Genomic DNA, 21,639 nt, shown 5'->3' on the forward strand with positions numbered 1-21,639 from the left:
CTTATCTTATTATTAAAGGAGCCTTTTTCTTTCATATTTGCAATTTCACTTAAAAGACACAAGCGAAGTAACATATGTATTTATATCTAAATAATTTATCTTAATAATGTTTCGTCAAAACTTAAATTTTGATTTAGTTATGAATGAAAGTAAGTATACAAAAAACCAAATTATTTTTTTAATCATTACTTACTATTTATTTTTAAATTAAAATGAGCTCTGATAAAATCAATTGTATAATATTCGTGTTTACGAGTTCCATAAAGGATCCAAGCGAACAAGCATATATAACATAAGTTTATTTTAAAATAGTTTAATACTTACTAATATTTAAACCTACAAAGACTTTTAAATAAAATACCAGCGTAAATTTAGTAACATGCATAAACATTTCTTTATTGTATTGATGTACATAAAGTATTTCGAATATAGTTTTAACAATTTCGCACTACTATCAACATTTATAGATCTCACTTAGTTAGATTCAATTAGTTAAAATAAAGTACACATTTTTTCGTATTGAATTCTTTGTTTCATTGTACGTTTGGTCCCCCTTTTCATGACAAAAAGGATGCACTGCCTCGAATTAGCCACAAATTCAATAGTTTACTAGGTATAAGTGGTCACATCTATCTTGGTTACATAGATATCTATATGCTACGGTCGAAGTGCAATTGGATAAATGCATATACAATACGCAATACGTCCCTTCTTTCCAGCGACACTAAAGTAATTTCATTAATTTCGTTTCGTCCCGCAGCGTCCTTTCATCTTTTGCCAAGTCATGTGGCAATTAGTGGGACAGCGCTACATAAAAAAACTATAAAACTGGACGTAAAGTTCGCTACGTGTGCCATGGGAGGTCTCTTTGTGGGGTGGTTATATATCTGGGTTCGGTCCGCTTAAATAGGAACGAGTCATTTATTTCGCACGCAGGGAAAGTGAGTTTCCCTAAAAGGATAAGGATGCATTTTGAAGGGCGAATTCTTGCGAATCCTCCTCCGAAACTAAACTCTGAAACTCCTTCCTGACTCAGACACACGACAAGTGCTAAAATTTTTGCTCCAATAATTTTTTTTATGGTCGTCGTAAAATTTATTGTTGTTCTCGGAGCGTGTTTGGATTTTTATGCTGGCATTCTTCCTGCCTAACGGATAATTAGTAAAGTCCTCTTCTTATATTCTCTTGCTTTGAATCCTTGTCTAATAGGGCTGATGCACTTTTAAGCTACATTTTGGTGGTTGAGTGTCAAGTTAACTTTTGTGTTCGTGGTCAAAGTTTTGTCTTATGAGGTGTAAGAATAAAATAGTTTAAAGAAACTTGAATAGCAGCATAACTGAACAAGGAAAATCCTGGAAAATAAAATAAAGCTATAAAAGAAGTCATATATGACACAGAAACAAAGAACATATTCGCGATCTTACTTTAAGTACTTCATCGTATATCCTTCAACATAAAATCTTCTCAGAGTTAATTTTCCAAGTCAATAGACCCATTTGGTCACAAGTAATTCGTCTGGCTCTGCAGTAAGTGCCCTCCATCCGCAGGATCTAAAAAGGACTCGCTCACCACGTGGTTGCCAGGCAATAGATGAGCTCTCATCAGGGCCTGCCAATTTGTCAAACGATAATTTCTGGTCCAACGAACTTTGTCATTTATCAGTTGTTTAATTTTTAAAAGCATTTCCAGAGGATAAAGCCCCTTGCCCATCAAACTCGGGTTATTTGTTTGCTCTTAGGCCTCTTGATGTGCCTAAAATGCGGGAGATACAACAAAATGCCTCCCAACCGATGACGGAGGTTGTCTAAGCTGATTAACCATGAGTTCCCGACACATGGCCAAAAGGCGGATGTGTGTTGGTTTTTTCGATTTCAGGATGTGAGATGCTTTTTTTTGTGGAACCTTCCGCCTGACATGAGCTTTAATTTATGCCCACAGTTCTGTTTGCCGAAAAGGACCTTTAAATGTGGTCCATTTTGCTCTAGTTCAATGACAACTCTTTCTGGCCTTTTTATCTTTCTCTCATTTCCCTCGGAATCGCTTTGCTACCACGGAATCGTTAGGCGATTTCCCTTATTGTTCCTTAACGCTTTGTTCGTGTGCACTGCACCCAGTTTCCGCTACTGTTTTTATTATTACAGCCTCGAGCCACGGTCTTGAACCCCAATCCAAAAAAAGCGGATTCCACAGAGCATCAAGGAAAAAGGCAACCAAAAAAAGGATATAAGAAAAGTCACTCACTAGCTGGTGGCGTCTTTTCCCTCTCCATTGGATGGTTAAATGCTCCCGCGCTGTCAATACTCGAAATTTGAATGTGTGTACGAGCACACCGAAAACAGTCTGCCAGAAGTTGGAGCTATTAAAATTTATGCGAATAATATAAATCTTGAAATCACTTAAAAAACAAAACTATGAAATCATAATTTACTGGGATAAAACTGGTTTAAATTTATTATTAATAATAATTCATATAAAAATCAAAACTCATATTGGTTTTTTTATTTTTAGCCATTGTCTGTCCTAGTATTTTTGAATTTGTATTTCATTTTAATATTACATTCATACTTGGAAATTGATCAAACTTTATTGGTGATGCATGTTAATTAAAGCTTTTGTAAATTTAAATCTACGTCCCGTGTAATTTGTCGTTTTTCTGCGGTTTTCAATGAACTTACTTTGTTTCTCAGTGCACATATGCACAATGTTTCCAGAATTCAGTTTGGAGCAACCATATCTACGTAGCGCAGTGCAAAAGTATCGCTTATATATCTTGCGCTGCCATTATTCCGTGGTGTGAGGTTTCGGTTGGGACTTTTTTATTATTCCTGCTCGGTTTGACAAACAAGAGGTTGCTGCATGGTGGAATTCGAGTGAATTGCATTTTAAATTGAAATGCCTGGGTGCGGCATAAAAACCCATATTTATGAAAGTCTTAAGAAGTCTGCTTCTTTTGCAGCAGCCGAATTTAAAAAGTGCTATGCCAGCGCAGAAACCATTTCACTTGTGTTGGCTATGTTTTCCTAACGGGAATGCAACGGGGAAAACACAAAATGGGAAAATACAAACGCCTAATTGGCTGGTCAAATGTCAAGTGCCAAGTAGCTAGTGGTGGCACCCACTGTGCACAGTGGACAAACAATCCGAACAATGAAGCCATGTTTCCCGGCACTTGAGAAACTGCAACTGTGGCAAAGTCAACGGAGATGCCGGAACGTTTAAGCAGCACAAAAATGCCACTGGTTTCCGATTTGGGTACGTGTCTGCTCGATGTTTGGGTTGCAAGTTGGGTTGGGGCTAGAAGAAAACGGAAGCATGCGGTTGGATGCAGCTTCTCTGGGTTATTTTTGTTGGCCAACTAAATCGTCAACGTCAATATTGTCGCAGACCGTGTTGACATTTGGCCTTGCACCGCCTCCCACTGCAGAGGATAACAAAAACACAGGACGAAAAGAGGGGAAGTCCCATTGTGGGCTCTTAAATTCCGGTGGGGACACCCTCTAGGCGTTGATATAGTACTCCCGCTTCTTCTGGCACTTCTCATACGCAATGTAGCACAGGGCGATGGTGATGAGGACCAGTATGGTGATACCCATTATTATGCTGACCAGTATAATCTCATCGTTGATGCTCTTGTACGAGTGACCTGCAAAAAGACAAGGATAAGCAAAGAAAACTCGATTTAGAGGCCTCGCTGACAAATTACAGGCAATTATTCTTGTCAGGTGGGTGCATTTTTTTGGGGGTGGGGGACAGGTGATCCAGTTCCCCACTGTCACTCACCAATCCCCAGTTTGGTTTTTAAGGGTTCAGTCCATGCTTATTTAAACAATGGGAACAAGGGATCATGACAAATGCAGTGCTGTAAAGAATAAACGATGGCCATATGCCACAAGCAATCTGAATGACAACCCACGCACACACAAAGCAGCTATAAAAACTCGCAATAAACAAAAATAATATGAGAATTGGATTTGCAACTCGCATTTTTATATCAGCAGATGTGCAGATTTTTTACAATTCCGTGTTATTAACGCAATTATTGGCGAAAGATAGAGAAAAAATATTTTAAGGATTAAGATTTAAGCATGATTTACGATTAAGTTGAAATGGTTTCTAGGTTTGAAAAAACAAGAAGTGAAGGTTTTTCTTTTATTCTATACATATATGGCAGATGGTTCCCATTACAATATATTTCATTCAAGGTTAAAAATTTAAAATAACGTTTAGCAAGAATAAGGAATTCATTTCTGTTTATTCAAAACACTTTACTTATGCATTGCTAAATATTTGTCATCAGTGTTTTGAAGTAAATTGTTTAAAAATATTAAAGTTTTTAAATTCGAATATTATAAATAATATTCCTTATATATACAGCAATTGCTAACATATAAATTTCAAGCCCGACAAATTAAATCTGAATTCTCGAATTATTTGTTAAAAAATCGCATTGCGGCTAAATTTATTTATTTATTATAATAGATAGTGCAGTTTACAAAACTAAACTAACTTAAGTAATATAGCACTGACTGCAGGGCCTATGGCTATGTTGGTTTACAATTTTTATTTATTAATTTATTTTTTTTAACATTGCGGCTAAATAATTTGCAATGTCATTAGCTTTGGAGGTTTGATTTAATTTATATACGAGGGGGGCATTTGCAAATGTAAAGCATTTATTTAAAAAGCGGTTGGTAGAATTTCAATTTGCCGTAACCAAAACCATCTGCACCCTCCCAACTTTTGCAAATAGCCTCGCATTGTTCGGCTCCATTTGGGCCAAATGTTTGTTTTATGGGTAATTTAGCACATAATCGATGTCGAGCACTCAGTCGACATACATCAAACCGTTTCAAATCTTGTTCTAGTCTTGTGGTCGGCAGTCAAGCCGACGCCGCCAGAGATTTGTTAATTAAAAGGCTCGTGTTACGAGGTCTCAAAGCCCAATGGCCCAAGAGCCGTGGCCCAAAACTATGGTACTACATAAATCTCATATTCCGTATATTATGTATATAAAATATAGTATGTTACACGGCTTAACATTCGAGTGTTTGTGCGTTAATGTACTTGGTCGTCGGCATCAAGGCGTTGAGTGTTTTTCATGGCTCACAGTTCACGGTCACTCAGCCTTACTCAGATAAATAGGCAATCATTTGGATTGCTTTTTGCTGGCCAAATGGCTCACCTGCTGCTATGCTGGCCATAAAACACAAATGGATGCACAAAATATTGTGCGAAACTCCAGAGGATAAAATGAGATTTATGGGTGATGTATATTTACCAACATTTAAATATAAGACACTTGATAAGATACATAATTTATTCATCTTAAAAGCGAGGTGTTTTGATTTCGGCTGACCAACCTAAATATTTCACAATTTTATTGTTAATATTTTTTCAAATATTTTACGGGTTTTGCAGCATGAATTTGGTACAATCATATTGACGAGCTGAAGCAAAATGCTTTAAAGCTGCAGATACAAAAACTGCAATTTTTTTTCAATGGTCTTCAAGTGCGGTCAAAGTCTTCTGTCCAAAGGCAAAGTACACGCTTCTTGGGGTTTGTTCTTTTTCAAGACAACAAATTTGCGGTTGCTTAAAACATCAAAAGCGCACAGAAAAGTTTGCCATATCAAATAATAATTCACAGAAATGCCTTTCCGGGACGTCTGACAAAGTTCAGGCTGTCAAAATGAAAGTTATGATAGCGTGAAATATGCAAAACGAATGCAAGGCGCCTACTCTTCAGCCACAAATTGAAAACTGAAATGGATTTGGAAGAGCCCATGGGCAAAAACTGGGCTAAACTGAGCGTAAATTATTAAGGTTCACGAGCAGATGAGCCTAACTATATTAGGGGATTCACCCAAGGACACATGTCCTGCCAGCCGATATGTATTAAATTTCATTTATTGTTCTCTTTCCGCACAAAAATACAGCCAATAAAGTCATTTGACAGATTATGTGAATAGACAGTGGACAAAAAACATAAAGGCATCGGAGTGTGTGTTCTGTGTGTCCTGAGTCTGACATCTTCCGAAATGTTTTGTGGCCACAAGGATTTGGCCAACATTGAAGAATTTCATTTGGGCCAGATTGTAGAAGCACTCCTTTAACACTCCGACCGCTGTAAGAAAATATTTAGTACTATACCGAGAAAAAATCGCAAAACGTATAAACCAACCAAAGCAATTGTGTTTTTCTCCAATACAATTGTAATGCAAATTACTTTTCAAACATTCCTCAAAATAACTTCTTGTTTAATATTCGTTGAAAAGTATGTAACAGGCAGAAGGAAACGTTTCCGACCATATAAAGTATACATATTCTTGATCAGGATCAATAGCCGAGTCGATCTGGCCATGTCCGTCTGCCCGTCCGTATGAACGTCGAGATCTCAGGAAAGTTGAGATTAAGCGTACAGACTCCAGAGACATAGAAGCAGCGCAGGTTTGTCGATTCAGGCTGCCACGCCCACTCTAACGCCGACAAACCGCCCAAAGCTGCCACGCCCACACTTTTGAAAAATGTTTTGATATTTTTTCACTTTTGTATTAGTCTTGTAAATTTCTATCGATTTGCCAAAAAACTTTTTGCCACGCCCACTCTAACGTCCACAAACCGCCAAAAACTGTCAGTGTTGAAGACTCTCCTTTGCACTTCCACTAGCGGAGTAACGGGTATCAGATCGTCGGGGAACTCGACTATAGCGTTCTCTCTTGTTTTTAGCTTGAATGCTAACATTCAATAAATCATTTCGTCCAGTGCAGGTTTCGAAAAGTTGAATTTGACCTTCCCAGAGCAAAGAATTGCGTCGGGAAATTATCAATTAGATGACAGATTAAATGGTCCCCTCTAAAGCGGCACTAGTTGTTCCCGACCACCAGCTAAAGATTTTTTAAATGTTGCTGAATAACCCAGCACTCCGTTCTCCTTAGATCTAATTATTTACACATAGGTACTAAACTCATATATACATTTTAACACAACTGGGAACTGCAACTAGGCAAGATGGCAGATCAAGAAGCACAACGGTGGGTTCGCATTTGTTTTAGGAGGTAACTCCCAACTTACATATCGAATTCCTTAGGAAATTCGTCTTGGGACGCTGTTGTAAGTTCCACTGGCGAGGTATTATCACAATAATCATACCTACACTCACAATGCCGATTCTTTTACATGGTCTCCTGAGCAACATGGCCGTAAGTACGATTTCTATTCTTTAGATATCACAAACTTGATTAAAGTGATGTTTTAGGAGTACAAGTGCTTGTGGCTTATTGTCACCATGGCCCTAATGTGGATTACTGAAGCCCTACCGATTTATGTCACCGCATTGTTGCCCCTTATCTTTTGTCCGATACTTGGTCTTGTGGTGAGTTAAAAAATGTCCCAAGAATAGAACTCAATGAAATAAGTGAAAATCCGATTCAAATAAAATAAACTTTCTTTTTAGAATGCCGATAAGCTTTGCCAACAGTACTTCACCGAAACCATAGTGGTATTCATAGGTGGTCTTATTGTGGCCTTGGGAATTGAGTACTGCAATCTACACACGAGAATTGCCCTGAGAGTTATTCGGATTATCGGTGGAAGTCCTAGGCGGTAAGCCTTATTTCAATCAGTCATGCTTTAAGATGTTAAGGTTTTAATTGAAGTCGAACAAGTACAGTAGTAGGGAGTGAGTTGAATATACTCGTATATATGTATGTATATATTCTTTAACAATATCAGTAATATCAGTCTTGCACTTTAGAGATTGTGCAATAAGGCAACATGCTCGCATTACTGCTTGCGTATTGGCATCTTTCTCTTAAAGTATTTAGTAGACTGTGTCCCTCTCTCTTTTTGGATTTCTAATAACTTATTTAACGAGAATGAGTAGAGTTAAAGGGTATACATAGATTCTGTCTGACCATAGCGACGACTAAGTTGAAAAAGTTAGTTTAGAAAGTTCACATTCCCATTCTATGGTTAATTTGTATATTTGTGCCATATATATTTTTTGAGCATGCCAAAGACGTAAGTTCCATTGGTAATTTAAAAGAAAATAGGGTGTCTGATGGGGGATAAACTCGGTTAAAAGTTTTTTCTTGTTAATCGTTAATGTTCACACTTTTTACAATATTAATTATAACATGCATTTGAATTAGTTTACAATCATAGCTATATTTTTTCCTAATTCGATAATCCTTTTAGGTTATTTGTAGGCATTATGATTGTTAGTTCGTTTATGGGATTGTGGATATCCAACTCTGCCGGAACGGCTATGATGTGTCCCATTGTTAAGGCGCTGATCACAGAATTGAATGCCGTGAGTATAATAATAATTCGAGTAATTCGAACCTAATATAAATATTTTGATTTTATTACTTTCTACTACAATTCGAAGAACAACATATTTCCCGTTTATATGACGCAAGAAGAAGAACCAGTAGAGGAGGGAGAGTAAGTATAATACAGTTTTAGATCTTAAATCTTTAATTTTAATCTTGCGCAGACCACCACATCCGTCCAAGATTACGATAGCCTTCTACGCTGGCATAGCCTACGCCAACACCATTGGGGGACTGGGAACTCTGATTGGTACAGGAACGAATCTGGTCTTTAAAGGCATATACTCGGAGTAATAAAATTGGTTTTGAAATGCTGAATACCAAATTAAGATAATGTGTTTCGACAGCCGGTTTCCCACTTCCACGGTGGAGATTACATTTGCCAACTTCATGTTCTACTCGATCCCCGTGATGGTGATTTTAAACATTACGCTGGTTATCATTTGTTTTCTCATAACACACATGGGCCTGTTTCGACCAAAAAGTAGGACCGGACTAATTATTTCTGAGGCCAACAAAAACAGGAAACTAATGGAGGATGTTTTGCGCCAGCGCCATATTGATTTGGGCCCAATGAACTGTCATGAAATTCAAATGGCCATCGCCTTTGGTTCTATGATAGTGCTTTTAATTACCCGCAAACCGGGCTTCTTTCCGGGCTGGAGTGATTTGATTGATAGAAAGTGTGTACCCATTCATATATGTAGGTCTCAATGATGTGACCCCTAAATGATAAATGATGATATACATTATGATATTCATAATTTTAATGCTCTTCCATTTCAGGGTAGTCGGTAGTTCAGCTGGAATATTCATGATTGTTCTACTGATTTTTGCTTTGCCCACCCAATATACGTTCTTTAAGTACTGCTGCGGTAAAGGTAGGTTTCTTTATAACATAGGTGAAGACAGTCTCACATTGCATCTCGAATTACAGCTCCGTTTACCGCCCAGGCGATAGATGCGTTATTATCTTGGGAATATGTTTTACGTAACATTCCCTGGGGCCTAGCATTTCTTCTGGGTAGGTTTCTTTGGTTCAGGCCCACATATTCGAAATATGTACCGAGTATATGAGTAAGTAACAGCGTATACTAGATTCGTTGAACATGAAGTAAGAGGTAGAAGGGAGCGTGTTCGACCCTCCAGAATATGTATATTCTTGATCTGACGTTGTCCGTCCGCCTGTCCGTTTGAACGTTGTCAGATCGGGAACTATTAAAGATCAAGATTTAGCAAGCTGATTCTAAAGGTTAAAGTTGCCTCTCCAACCTAACAATCTAACGCACATTCTTTGTAAAATGTTTTGATATTGTTTGCCAATTTCTATTGCTATTCAAAAATATTGATTGAAATTTTTCTTTCACACTTGCACTATATGTTTTTCCTATCAACATTCATATACATGCCAAAAGTGGTCAGTGGCAAGCAATTACAAGTGAAGCATTCCTCTCTCCATCTATCTTCCACGTAGCACGGGTATCTGATAGTCTGATAGTACTAGACTATAGGAATCTTGTTTTAATTGCAGGTGGTGGCTTTGCCTTGGCCGAGGCCAGCCGACAAAGTGGACTTAACATAATGATCGCCAAGGCCATGCAAGTCCTCAACGGATTGCCGAGTATGGTGTTGCAGTTGATTACGCTTGTAATGTCCAATTTTTTCTCGTCTTTCAACGCCAATGTTGTTGTGGCGAACATTGTCCTACCAGTTCTATGCGAAATGGTAAGATGCCTTTTACTTTTTATTTATTACTTATTTGTTTCTTTTTTACATGAAGGCCCTTGCCCTGGAAATGCATCCTTTAATTTTAACTCTACCAGCTTGTTTGGCAATTAGCATGGTCTACTTTTTACCCGTGAGCACGCCCCCAAATGCTATTGTTACCCAATATGCACATATTAAGACAAAATACTTTGTAAGCTTTAAGATAATACAAACTTCCAGTTTAAAAAATTTATTTTCTAGGCGTGCTGCGGTATTTTGCCCACCTTTATCGGGCTTTTCGTGTCAATGCTGAACACGAATACATGGGGAATGCTAATTTTTCCAGAAGCGAGTAGCTTTCCAGATTGGGCAAAGGAAATTAAGAATCGTACAAAAATTTAATGATGGAATATATAAATATACCCCGTACATACCTCTTCAGTTAAAGGTCATACCTTTTTATTATTTAGGTATTCTATAAAAATTACGTATTCGACCTTAAGAAGTACGCAAGAATGTCATGTATGTTATATCTGTAATGAGTATCTGATAACCAAGGCAATCCCTCGGCTACATTCGTGCCATCGATTTCATTGATTTGTTCGAACTTTATTCTTGGCATAGAGTCGGCCATGATATATCTGTTTGGTTTTTAAAGCGAGAAATTCTTTACAATCGTACTAGAAGAGAAACAAAATGGGAGAGTGAGTATTTGATAAATCAATTTTAAAGGACCTAACGACTTTAGACCTCGTCTTGCAGTGCCGACGGAAAACTTGAAGGCGGCCAGGCCGTAAAGAGATGTTGCGGCTTCCATTGGAGGGGCAAGGCAACCGTCATAATTCCTCTCATCACATTGCCGTTACTGATCTATGGGATCCTGGAGAATAACTTGGCAAGTTAAGTAGGCCACATCCCCGAGTGGATAATTTGTTATCCCTACCCGCAGGCATATGTGTGCATGTATCTGGTGGCCAATATGGCGCTCTTCTGGATAACGGAAGCCATTCCATTATATTTGACAGCTCTGTTTCCAGTTTTCTTTCTGCCACTGTCCGGTATTTTGGTAAGTTATTAAGGTTGAAAAATATTTAAGATTTAATGCTTAATTTGCAATACTTTTGCCCTACTTTACAAAGACTTCGGAAAAGGTGTGTGGCTTTTATTTCAGTGACACCGTGGTTATGTTCGTGGGAGGACTGCTTATTGCTCTGGCCATAGAATACAGCAATCTCCATCAGCGCATCGCACTCAACACTATTCTACTAGTGGGTTGCAGTCCGAGACGGTAAGGACTTTTTTGAAACCTATTTAAAAACTAAGGAGATATCCCTTTGACCAGCTTGCACTTCGGATTGGTCATGGTGACTTGCTTCATATCGCTTTGGATTTCAAACTCAGCTGCCACTGCTATGATGTGTCCCATAGTCAAAGCAGTACTCAATGAAATGGAAGCTGTGAGTAGATTCCTATTAACCGAGGTAACACTTTTCCAATAATGCAAGGATCCTTGTCGGATATTTTTTGAAAATCAATATCGGTCCTTCAGGCCGGATAGCCCGTAAAATTGGTACTATTATCGGTCATACGCTTACAATCCACATCGCCTAATAAACTAATAGTTTCTGTAAAGAATTCATGTAAACTCTTACTTTTAGCAAAAAATTTTTGCCATTTACAAGTCGCAGGAAGAGGAGCCGGTGGAGGAAGGCGAGTATGTGAAAATTTCCTGCAATTAGGGAATCTGTATTACAAACGGCAATTTTCTTGCAGCCCCCCGCATCCGTCGACCATCTCGATGGCTTTCTATTTTGGCATCGCATATTCTTCGTCCATCGGTGGTTGTGGCACCTTGATTGGAACTGGCACGAATCTGACTTATAAGGGCTTATACGATACGTAAGGACGATAGGTTGAGTTTGCCGGTCATTTTGATAGTATGTAGCTGATAAAACCCATAGACGGTTTCCCAACTCCGAGGAGAAGATTGACTTCCCCATCTTCATGGCCTACTCCATTCCGTTTGTAGTGATCGTGCTCATCTTTCTCACCTACTTCTCGCTGCAAGTCACCCACATGGGGCTCTTCCGGCCTAATAGCAAAATTGGTCAGGAGGTGAAGAAGGGCACCGAGAGCCAAGACGTTGTCAAGGACGTGATCAAGCAGCGCAAGGTGGAGTTGGGACCGATGAGTTGCCATGAGATTCAAGTGGGTCTGCTCTTCGTGCTGATGATTATCCTACTGTTTACCCGTAAGCCGGGTTTCTTTCCCGGATGGGCTGATTTTCTTAATGCCAAGTTCGTTTTTCCCAAAGATCTCTGTAGCTGTAAGCACGTTTAGTATAAATGATTCCATTCTAGAGCCATAGGCAGTGGCCCGCCAGTATTTTTCGCGACAGTTCTGCTCTTCGCCCTGCCCACACAGTATACCTTCTTCAAGTACTGCTGCGGAAAGGCTCCTTTCCCAGCACAAGCGTTGGATGCCTGTCTGTCGTGGGTCTACTGCCAGAAGTATACTCCTTTTGGCCTGGCCTTTCTGTTGGGTAAATACCTCTCTCTCTCTTGTTATTGAAATAGTTTTCGCAATGTATCTACAACATAATCTCGCATTGAATTTATCATATTTGGTGCCAATCTATTTAATTTCCTTGTCAGGAGGAGGATTTGCTTTGGCTGAAGGCAGCAGGGTAAGCGGAATGGCCAAGATGCTGGGCGAGTCCTTAGCATTTGCTGGTAAAATGCATTCCGTTCTCGTTATTTCTATGTGTATTATAATCTCCCTATTCTGCACTGCATTCGCTTCCAACGTGGCCATCTGCAACATTCTGATCCCGATCTTCTCGGAAATGGTATGTTGATCCCGGCCGCACCCCTCAAATATTTTCCACATAAGAATACATTTATCCTTTAGGCCCTGGCCATCAAAGTGCATCCCATGAAATTGACTTTTCCTGCTGCTCTGGCCTGCAGCCTAGCCTTTCATCTGCCCGTAAGCACCCCACCTAATGCAATTATATCGGGCTTTACGGGCTTGAAGACAAAGTACATGGCCATCGCCGGGGTTCTGCCCACATTTTTTTCCTTTCTATGTCTGCTGTTCACCGGAACCGTGTGGACCATGCTGATCTATCCGGGGACGACGGAATTCCCCAAGTGGGCTGTTTAGGTCCATTTATATAGTGAACAATAGTAATAGCAAAGTGAGTTAAGATCCAACACCACGACCAATTTAGAAAAACCTTGTTAATAATTTTTTTTTCAGATTAATCCATATCTACAGACATACCTTAAAAAGATGATAGGTGTACAAAATTTCTGGTATCCCCAATAATATTTCTGTCAAATCAAAAGGCCTTTAAATTCAAAAGAACGGGATTTTTTTTTTTGGCAGCAATTTTGTTGAGTTGTATGCCGTGTTTTGCTAAATGTGGGTACCATGTTCGTTATAAACTGACCTTTAATAATTTTTGCGTTTCAGTTTTAGGTGTCTGCACATTTCTCAGTCCAAGCTTATTCAGTATTTTGTTTGATGGCTAATAAATAAAAAGCCCACAATTTGCGGCAATACAACTAAAAATAACTTGTTTAAAAGTACAGAAACCTTCCTAATGTCTAAACGTGGCATAGAATTTTGAGAAGGGCGAAATTGTAGCCTACGGGTGGGCATTCAAACTCACTTAGCAGACAATTTGGGACAAGGAAAAACAAAAATTGTATGCAAACACAAGTTCCTCACCTAAACTCATTCACCGTCGCAGGTATTGTTTGGTGGCATATAATCAAGCGAAACGTCCTTACCCCCCAACTGAGTTATATTGCTTTCATGCGTGAATGATATGCTGAGCACCCGAACAGCTCAGCTATCTGTAGCGCACAAATGTCCTGCCGACACACGAACAAATAAAAAGTGTACACTTCCGAGAAAAACGCCTGTGCGAATGCTCATGTGAGTAAAAGACGCACCGAAATAAATGTAATAAAACACTGACAAGCAGAATATACATACGTAATCAAGACTCGAATAAAAACACGCTTTTCAACACTGATTACGGTGAGGCATGCGGCAGGACTTCATCAGCAGGACTCCAGGACGACAGGACGCCAGGACGACGCCATCGGGGGCCGACATAAGCCCGCCAAATGGGCGACAGTGCGGAGAACGAATCGCCCATTCACCACCCCCAAAGTGCCCGGGGCGAAAGTACAGTGGTTAGGGGGTGAAATAACAACAAGACTCGTAATTTATTCATATACCAATAATATTTCATTAAACATAATTCGGTTTTGCCGTTGTATGGCAGACAGGCAGTAAGCTGAATGGATTTCATGAATTATTGAAAAACAGCAAATAATAATATTAATAATATTTGTTGCGATATATAAAATGGCAAATTAAAATAAATCATCTGTGGTGATAATAAAAACATTTCATGAGATGCGGAGTAATGGAAGCCCAAGTATCTATAGGGATGTCATTCTCAAATATGACCGGCACATTATCCTTATCTACTCACCACTGTAATAATTGTTGTCCGAATATCCGTATTTGCCGGCTGTCCTACCCCCGCCGGCCATCGTTATAGATTGCTTTGTTTCCTTGGCTCGTGCTAATACTTCCTGTTGCCCTAAGCCGATGTTGTGCTTGTTAGTTGTATGTTAGGGCTGTAGCTGCCACTTCGGGACCATAAAACACTCAAGCTGATCGGCTTTGGCTTTGGATGGGCTACAGTTCCTGCTGCAAATTCTGCTGCTGGTGGCGAGAGGCGGAATGGAATGCAAATAAAATTTGGGTAAATCATAACCGGCAAATTGTTAATGACTCTGTCAGAAGCACAATGAACTTGTGTATAAAACAGATATCGGAAATCACACACACAAGGACCTAACATTTGCCTACGGCACTCAAACATGATATGAAAGTAAGTCACAGTGTTCTGCAATTGCCAAAAGAGCGTTCAGTAATGTCTTCAGAGCTACAAAATTATATTCTCCTGCTTCTCGAAAAGATGTTATGCTTTAAACTAGCTTAAAATAAATTTGTTTATGTGACTTCAGAAAGAAATTGTGTAAAATTGAAGAAAGAATTTAGTTAAATGGTGTTTTAAGAATACATTTTTAACCCCACTTTTAGGTTCTATCAAACGTAAGCATTGACAGCGTTACGTATACGTGATATTTAGCTTGTACTCCACTGAACAAAACATAATTTTAATTCAGTCAAAATATAGGCCCATCCAAACATGCAAAAAATCGGTCTAGCTCTGTTCGCCTTCAATATAATTCGCTTTCGAGAACACGGCAGCTTAGCCGCCAGTCACGTTACATATACGCAGTGTCAGCACGTTTTAATTACAGCAAACACCCTAACAGGAGTGCGCGCCTCGTCTGGTCGTGTAATTATGCATATAATTAATATGCAAGTACTTATTTAATATTAACCAAATTGCTGCCACTTGAAGCGTGTCGCCAACGGCAACAGCAGGAGTAACCATAGAGTTTTGTGCTCCCATGGCAACAATAAATTGTGTTCAATTTGTGTAATTAGTGTAAGAAGCTTTGGCTGCCAAAGGTGAATGAGCTTGAGTATGTGGGATTGTGTGCCAATGGGCGGGGCCAATTTACACACATAAATTGTTTCCCCAGCTTAGAGAAAGCAATTTGGAAATTGCATGCCAAGTGATCACGGGGGTTGCAGGTGGGGGCTGTGCGGTTCATGCCTGATGCATTCCTCTAGTTAATCCGCTCCATTTACTTGCCTTACTATGCCTTGGGGGTTTTGATGGGAACCAAGAACCGCAGAGCAACGGGGCGGGCCAAATGAGCTCTGCGATTTGCCATTGCAATTTGCTAACGATAAATTTCGAGTTAAAATCGGGGCTTAGTGCAAATTGGATTTTCTTTGTCTCTGGTATGCAAAGTGTGGATATAACTTAATTATAAACTTCAACAAAAGCTATCGGAATCAAGTGTCAGAACTATGTTATCGGATAATTTAAAAGCCTGTTATGGCAAAACAAATTATTTTGGATATTTACCGAAACAAAGGGCCATCAAAAATGAACAGCAGGAAATAAGAAGTACTTAACACAAACTAAATAATAGAGCTTAGTCAATTTAGATTTGAATTCTAATTATCCGAACAAAGAAAAATGTGGTTTTATATTGACTCCTTGATATGTTAGTTAAAATGGTGCAACCCCATCTGAAACTGTTCGATTTCAACTACCAACTTATACCATACTACATCATCAATCAGGGCAAGTTCCGCCATCTGGCTAAATAGCTTAGAAAGTTTGAACGCAGTCCAAACTCCAGGGGCAGCTAATCTGTGTACCAGATCTCATCACTCACTTAGGAGTCATCTATTTATGTCTGGAGCTATTAGATTCATGCCAATCGAGACGAACTTAGGGCTGGCAAACTTTCCTGTTGGCCAATTTCCCTGCCGTAATGCAATTAATCGGCTCCTACGCTCAAGAATATGTTGTTTCGGCAAAGTTATTCAAATTAAACGACGCTTCCTTTTGGTTATTTTTTTGGAGCAACAAATTTGATTATTACGGAAAGTTTTCACTGGATCAGTTTTAAGAATTTCCTGCACGTACTGCGTGAAAACTCAATTACACCTTCAAAAAGCCATTCCTCTTGCGTCTTCTAAAGGCGGGGATGCTGGTCCTGGTTTCCAAAAGGTGGCAAGCAAATAATAATAGATGTTTTTCCACTCTGCTGTTTGTGTGCTTTGTATTTTCTAATGCCATGTTGTTCCGCACTCGAAAAAAATAAAACGCTTAAAAGCCAAGATTAACCAGATAATCTTTGTGAATTAATAATATGAATTAATAATGTGAATTAATAATGTGAATTAATAATGTGAATTAATATGCGAGTTAAATAACATGATGTCAACAAAACCTAAAAAGACTGAAGCTATTTAAAATAGTAACTTAAGCATAAATAAATAATAATCATAACTTATATTAAATGAATTATCGGGTGTGTATAAAAACAGTTTCTTTTCAGGTCTAGCTCTAACAACAAATCATAATTACTTTTCGCAGTGACCACAATTTTGCTTTTTTGTTTCCCACCGTTCAAAGTCTCCTTTTCGTCAAGTGTACTTGCAGCTGTTGGAATCCAATCCAAGGGAAGAAGACCGCAGTCTAAGTGAGAACATATGTTGGACAGCAGATACACACTAGCGCATAAGAAATAATAGGAGTACGAATGGTGGCGCAGGGTGGGGAATGGGGTACGGGAGAACGGAGATGGGAACTAGGAGGCTGTCCGGAGTGATGGCTTCCATGTCGGGTCCCAATAGGTTCCGCTCCTGGGCTCTGACCCGCTCTAAAGCCAAGTGATGACCGAAAATAGCACTAAAATTGTCGCTTCGGTTTCTCTGCATTCATTCAGGTTCTGTCTGGTTGTGTGTGTGTGTGTGTGTGTGTGTGAGTATCCTCGCTGGCGTATCTGTGTTGCTTTATGGTGGCGTTTCCGTGTGTGTGGTGACGGTTTTCGATGGATAGGCTGAGTGTGTGTGCGAGGAGTAACCCTCATCCTGTTTCCTGGGCATGGCGTGTGCGCACGAGTGCCATGGTCTAAATTATTTGGATGGCGTACGCTTTCTGTTGAATTTGCGTGCCCTGCACCGAAGTCCCGACAAACCATGGAGTCTACTTCTCACCCACCTCTTTGCCGAGAGTCCTATGATGGCTTCTGATGGTCCACTCGGCGTCCCAAAAACAATACATCAATTTGTTCGTATGCACGTGGCCCGGGCGTTTGTCATCGCAAGTGATTCCTCATGATTGGCCTAATTGTCTGTCAGGTCAGAAACACCCATACCCACACCCACGACATGTCTCAATGTAAAACCGATTCGATCTCTCCATTTTCTCTAATCATATGAAGTACTGCATACACATTTGCGCAAAGTGTGTGGGTTCTGGGATGGACTTTTAAACGTTATGGTTGTTATGAAAATAAAAAGATATGAAAAAAACCAGGAATCAAATTTGTTAAATAATTCTTGTGCAATAAGATTTGATGGTGTGAACGGTTAATAAAATAGCAACTAAAATGAATTGAGAATTTTAAAGAGCTATATAATGCTGATATTAAAACTATATCTCAAAACTATAATGATTGATAATAAATTCCAAAACTTGTCTATTACCTTCTCATAGATCTGTATAAAGCTAATATGTGGAACATAATGCCCACATTAATTAATCATAAAAGCCATACATTATTGCTTGTAAATCTAATCCGCTTATTAGAGTGTGACAGTAACATTTGACTGTGCGTCAAATCAAGAACGGAATTTAATAATATGTGACAACACTGCGTATGCGTGATAAACGTTAGCACAAAGTCCACACCAGAACGCACGTGCTGTGTGAGTGGTTTTTCAGGTTCAATATGTACATAAAGTTAATTGATGTGCTAATGGATGCTTTATTTTAGAGCGACTCTTATTTATATTGTACCGAAGACATTTTATTTGAAAAAGGCTATAAATAATTTCAAGTTGGCGTTGGTATAATATGCAGTTGTGGTAAATATGTTTCATAAGACATTGAGTCAATTTGTTTTATATAATCAGCATTTGTACTCAAATTTAGTAGAGTCTTAAGGATAAAATACATTTTTCAACAAATGACCAACTTGAGCAAATAAGCGAATATTTTGCCTTTAATAGATAAATCTTATTCATTCGAACCAAGAGTCTCGCAAACAAATGACAACACTCTTCCTCTCGCTTTTCTTATATTGGCTTTTATTGATTTTACGTTCAGTTTATTGAAATTTTCCTTTATAACGTCTTGCCAAACAAATCTGTTTTCCCCTTGAACTGCACAGATATACAACACTTGTATTTACCCATCGTATTTGGCCACCTCAATACACAAATCCTTTGAGGATTTAATATGGTTGTTGAAGTGGTTTACCAGTAATTAGGCCGGGGAAAACTTATCGACCAAGTTGTTTAATTACTACACATGTGTGGGCCTCAACTTTAATCCGAAAAACTCCCCATATCTACGTGTTTTCCTTCACGATATTTAATGGAAATCGACGCTTATAATGTGTTAGCCGGCTTTTGCTGCGGCTTTTCCTTAAGTAACAAAAACTTTATTCACGTTTTTCTCAAATCGATGTTTTTTGAGTCGGTGCACTCTGTATCTCAAAATCTATTCAACCGATCGTTCTCAAATTTTTTACAGTATTTCCTTACATAATTTATGAGGTAACCCAGTCGAGATTTTTTCGTTTTTGATTTTAATTTTTTTAATTATTAACAACAATAGTCATGAACTTTGGCCAAAAATCGGTATTTTCACTTTCAAGTTTTGTAAAAAGTTCAAAAATTATAATAAATGGAAAAACTCGACAGGGATACCTAGAGGACATAAAAATTGATGGAAAAACTTTGGGTATTTCATATCAGATTATCCAGTGCTGAGGTATGACGTGCACCGCAAAATGTATTTTTTCTGAGGCGCCTGCGAAGAATTGCTGCCATTCGGTCAATTTTCAATATTTTTCAACCAATATTTCACAGAATATAGTTCAAATACTACTCTTTAATGTACAATAATCAGAAATAAATTTACTTTTACCGTACGCCCAAAAAAAAATCTGTAAAAACCTGTTTTTTTCTCCCTTTAAAACCCTACCACCCCCCCTTAAGTTGAGAGCGTTTAATAGTTAAATGCTGTTTGAAGGTAGCACGATACCGAAATTTTCCAAAGTTTATATTTTAACGGGCCAACGAAATCTAAAATTTCCTTTCGAATTCAACTTTTTAAGTAGAGGGCCAGCAAAATGAAGCGGATTTATCACCGCTTGTGCAAGCTTAATAGATACTAACAAAATATAAGTTTAAATTCGGCAAGAAAATTAATCTATTCGTAATAAACTTATTGGGAAAAAAAATGGAGAGAAAGAAGAGCGTCAAAAAATAAAAATAGTTTCGGCAGTACTAATTGAAAATTCAAGGCTGTTCACGTATGCTTTTCCCGTATGGAACGAATTTTGTTGGGTTCAAGTTTTTTTTTCCAAAAGTCAATTAAAAAACGTGTCAAAATGGGTTGAATAATTTATAAATAATCAAAACGTCTAGCGAAATACTTGCCATAATTTAAAACAATTTGGTGATAAACTTTTCACAGTTTATACTTTAGTAGTCATATAAAATGTGAAATATGGTTTCTTAATGCTAATTTTAAATGGGGCTCACGCGAATCATTCTTCTATCTTGATATACAACTTGAAATTGACGTGTTTTGGCTTTAATTTAGTTTTATGACTAATTAATTTATATAATAGGTTGCTATCTTAACTCTTTGTCCAGAACCTAAAAACCAGGTTTTCTTTGCATAAATTTGAACAGTTCAACGTTTGTCAAACCAAAATAAAGTGGAAAATTCTTCGTAATCTCTGTTTGCTTGGCAGTCAAGAAAGAAACGATTTCGTCGCAGCTGCGAAAGCATTTTGCAACCTCTTTTGAAAGATCAAGTTCATGGCTTTTTGTCACTGAAGCCCGACAATCCCAACCTTAAACGAATTGTTCGAAATTTAAGTGAAGCTCTGGTGATAAGAAACCAAGACTGTTTTTCTTTTATCTAATTCTACCCCAAAAGTACGATTGCCTTAAAAGTAATAATGGAAAATTTATAATGAGTGGAATAACCAATTCTAAGTCTAAGACGGCCCAATATTAAAACGATAAAATTTAATAGCTAAATCATAATATGCAAATAATGGCCAGTACATACAAGCCCTAAATACTTTAAATAAGTTTGAAGCCCACCACCCGCGCAGGAATCGACAAACTTGATGGATGGTGAAGGGATACCGAGTGTGAACTTGACTCTGAACTGTGAAAAATGGAGTGCTGATGGAAGCGTAAAAATGCTAGCGTGCAGTAAAACGGTGGCCATAAAACATGTCGTGCAGTTGCTCATAAAAATCAGAGAAGGCAGTTCCACTACCACACCTGACTGGCTGACTCGCTGACAGACTGCCAAGATCTGAGCTCGGTTTGAAATTGATTTACATTGGCCATATGGCCAAGGGCTTACCCTCGGGCTTTGTTGTGTGCCAACTGCCATTAAATAGCTAATTAAGATTTCAGTCCGCTGGCAGTCGTCTAGCAGCTGGCCGCAAATCTCACGCCTTTTCAAATCCCTTTTTTTTGGTACCCGATTTTCCGACCCGTTGGTATATAAGACACAAAAGCGCGCGAAGTTACACAAACAAACGGGGGCCAAAAAACAGGACTATCTCGCGCACACACGCAGTCACGTAAATACAGAGCTGCCGACTCCGATTGGTCTTAGTAAATATGGCGCCAAACAAGCCGAGAATGTCGCCTTTTGGAGCCTCCGTTCGGTTCGGATCCCTGTGTGTCACTAGCGCATCTATTCCATCAGACGGCGTTTATACTACTGATGAATGAATCCTCCGCAGAATGCCAGGATGCGGAAAGTTCCCAGCATGCCGTGGACCCACAGCCTGAGAGCTTTTACTACGTTGCGAGCTTTTCCCTAACCCCAAGTCTGGTTTGAAGGAAAAGTGCTCAGTAATTCTACGAATTG

The 21,639-nt window shown here is 38.8% G+C and overlaps 3 protein-coding genes across 5 annotated transcripts; 2 read left to right on the forward strand and 1 right to left on the reverse strand.

The window, feature by feature from the left end:
• Positions 1–370: 370 nt before the first annotated feature.
• Positions 371–21,587, reverse strand: LOC26536336. Its single transcript, XM_015191855.3, has 3 exons — positions 21,124–21,587; positions 14,554–14,789; positions 371–3,643 (listed from the first exon to the last, which is right to left on the reverse strand). The coding sequence occupies exons 2-3, from the start codon at positions 14,612–14,614 to the stop codon at positions 3,498–3,500; spliced, it is 207 nt and encodes a 68-aa protein (XP_015047341.1). The 5' UTR covers positions 14,615–14,789; positions 21,124–21,587; the 3' UTR covers positions 371–3,497.
• LOC6535767 (protein I'm not dead yet 2) lies at positions 6,922–10,505 on the forward strand. Of its 3 annotated transcripts, XM_002096354.4 has the most exons (13): positions 6,926–7,031; positions 7,088–7,199; positions 7,256–7,372; positions 7,454–7,602; positions 8,197–8,311; positions 8,390–8,445; positions 8,498–8,623; positions 8,681–9,016; positions 9,120–9,214; positions 9,271–9,357; positions 9,865–10,058; positions 10,114–10,251; positions 10,302–10,505. In XM_002096354.4, the coding sequence occupies exons 1-13, from the start codon at positions 7,009–7,011 to the stop codon at positions 10,440–10,442; spliced, it is 1,689 nt and encodes a 562-aa protein (XP_002096390.3). In that variant the 5' UTR covers positions 6,926–7,008; the 3' UTR covers positions 10,443–10,505. The 3 variants fall into 3 exon arrangements, with proteins under 3 accessions (XP_015047343.2, XP_015047344.1, XP_002096390.3); XM_015191857.2 differs by lacking the exons at positions 10,114–10,251; positions 10,302–10,505 and having other exon boundaries at positions 6,922–7,031; positions 9,271–9,410; positions 9,865–9,954; XM_015191858.2 differs by lacking the exons at positions 9,271–9,357; positions 9,865–10,058; positions 10,114–10,251; positions 10,302–10,505 and having other exon boundaries at positions 6,922–7,031; positions 8,681–9,036; positions 9,120–9,210.
• Positions 10,478–13,616, forward strand: LOC6535768 (protein I'm not dead yet 2). Its single transcript, XM_002096355.3, has 13 exons — positions 10,478–10,744; positions 10,803–10,935; positions 10,990–11,106; positions 11,180–11,328; positions 11,383–11,497; positions 11,699–11,754; positions 11,814–11,939; positions 12,002–12,337; positions 12,401–12,582; positions 12,695–12,888; positions 12,951–13,239; positions 13,302–13,466; positions 13,518–13,616. Exons 1-11 carry the CDS (start codon positions 10,737–10,739, stop codon positions 13,203–13,205), a joined length of 1,671 nt encoding a protein of 556 aa, XP_002096391.3. The 5' UTR covers positions 10,478–10,736; the 3' UTR covers positions 13,206–13,239; positions 13,302–13,466; positions 13,518–13,616.
• Positions 21,588–21,639: the final 52 nt, after the last annotated feature.

Source organism: Drosophila yakuba, chromosome 3R, assembly GCF_016746365.2.
Source record: "Drosophila yakuba strain Tai18E2 chromosome 3R, Prin_Dyak_Tai18E2_2.1, whole genome shotgun sequence".
NCBI lineage: Eukaryota > Metazoa > Arthropoda > Insecta > Diptera > Drosophilidae > Drosophila > Drosophila yakuba.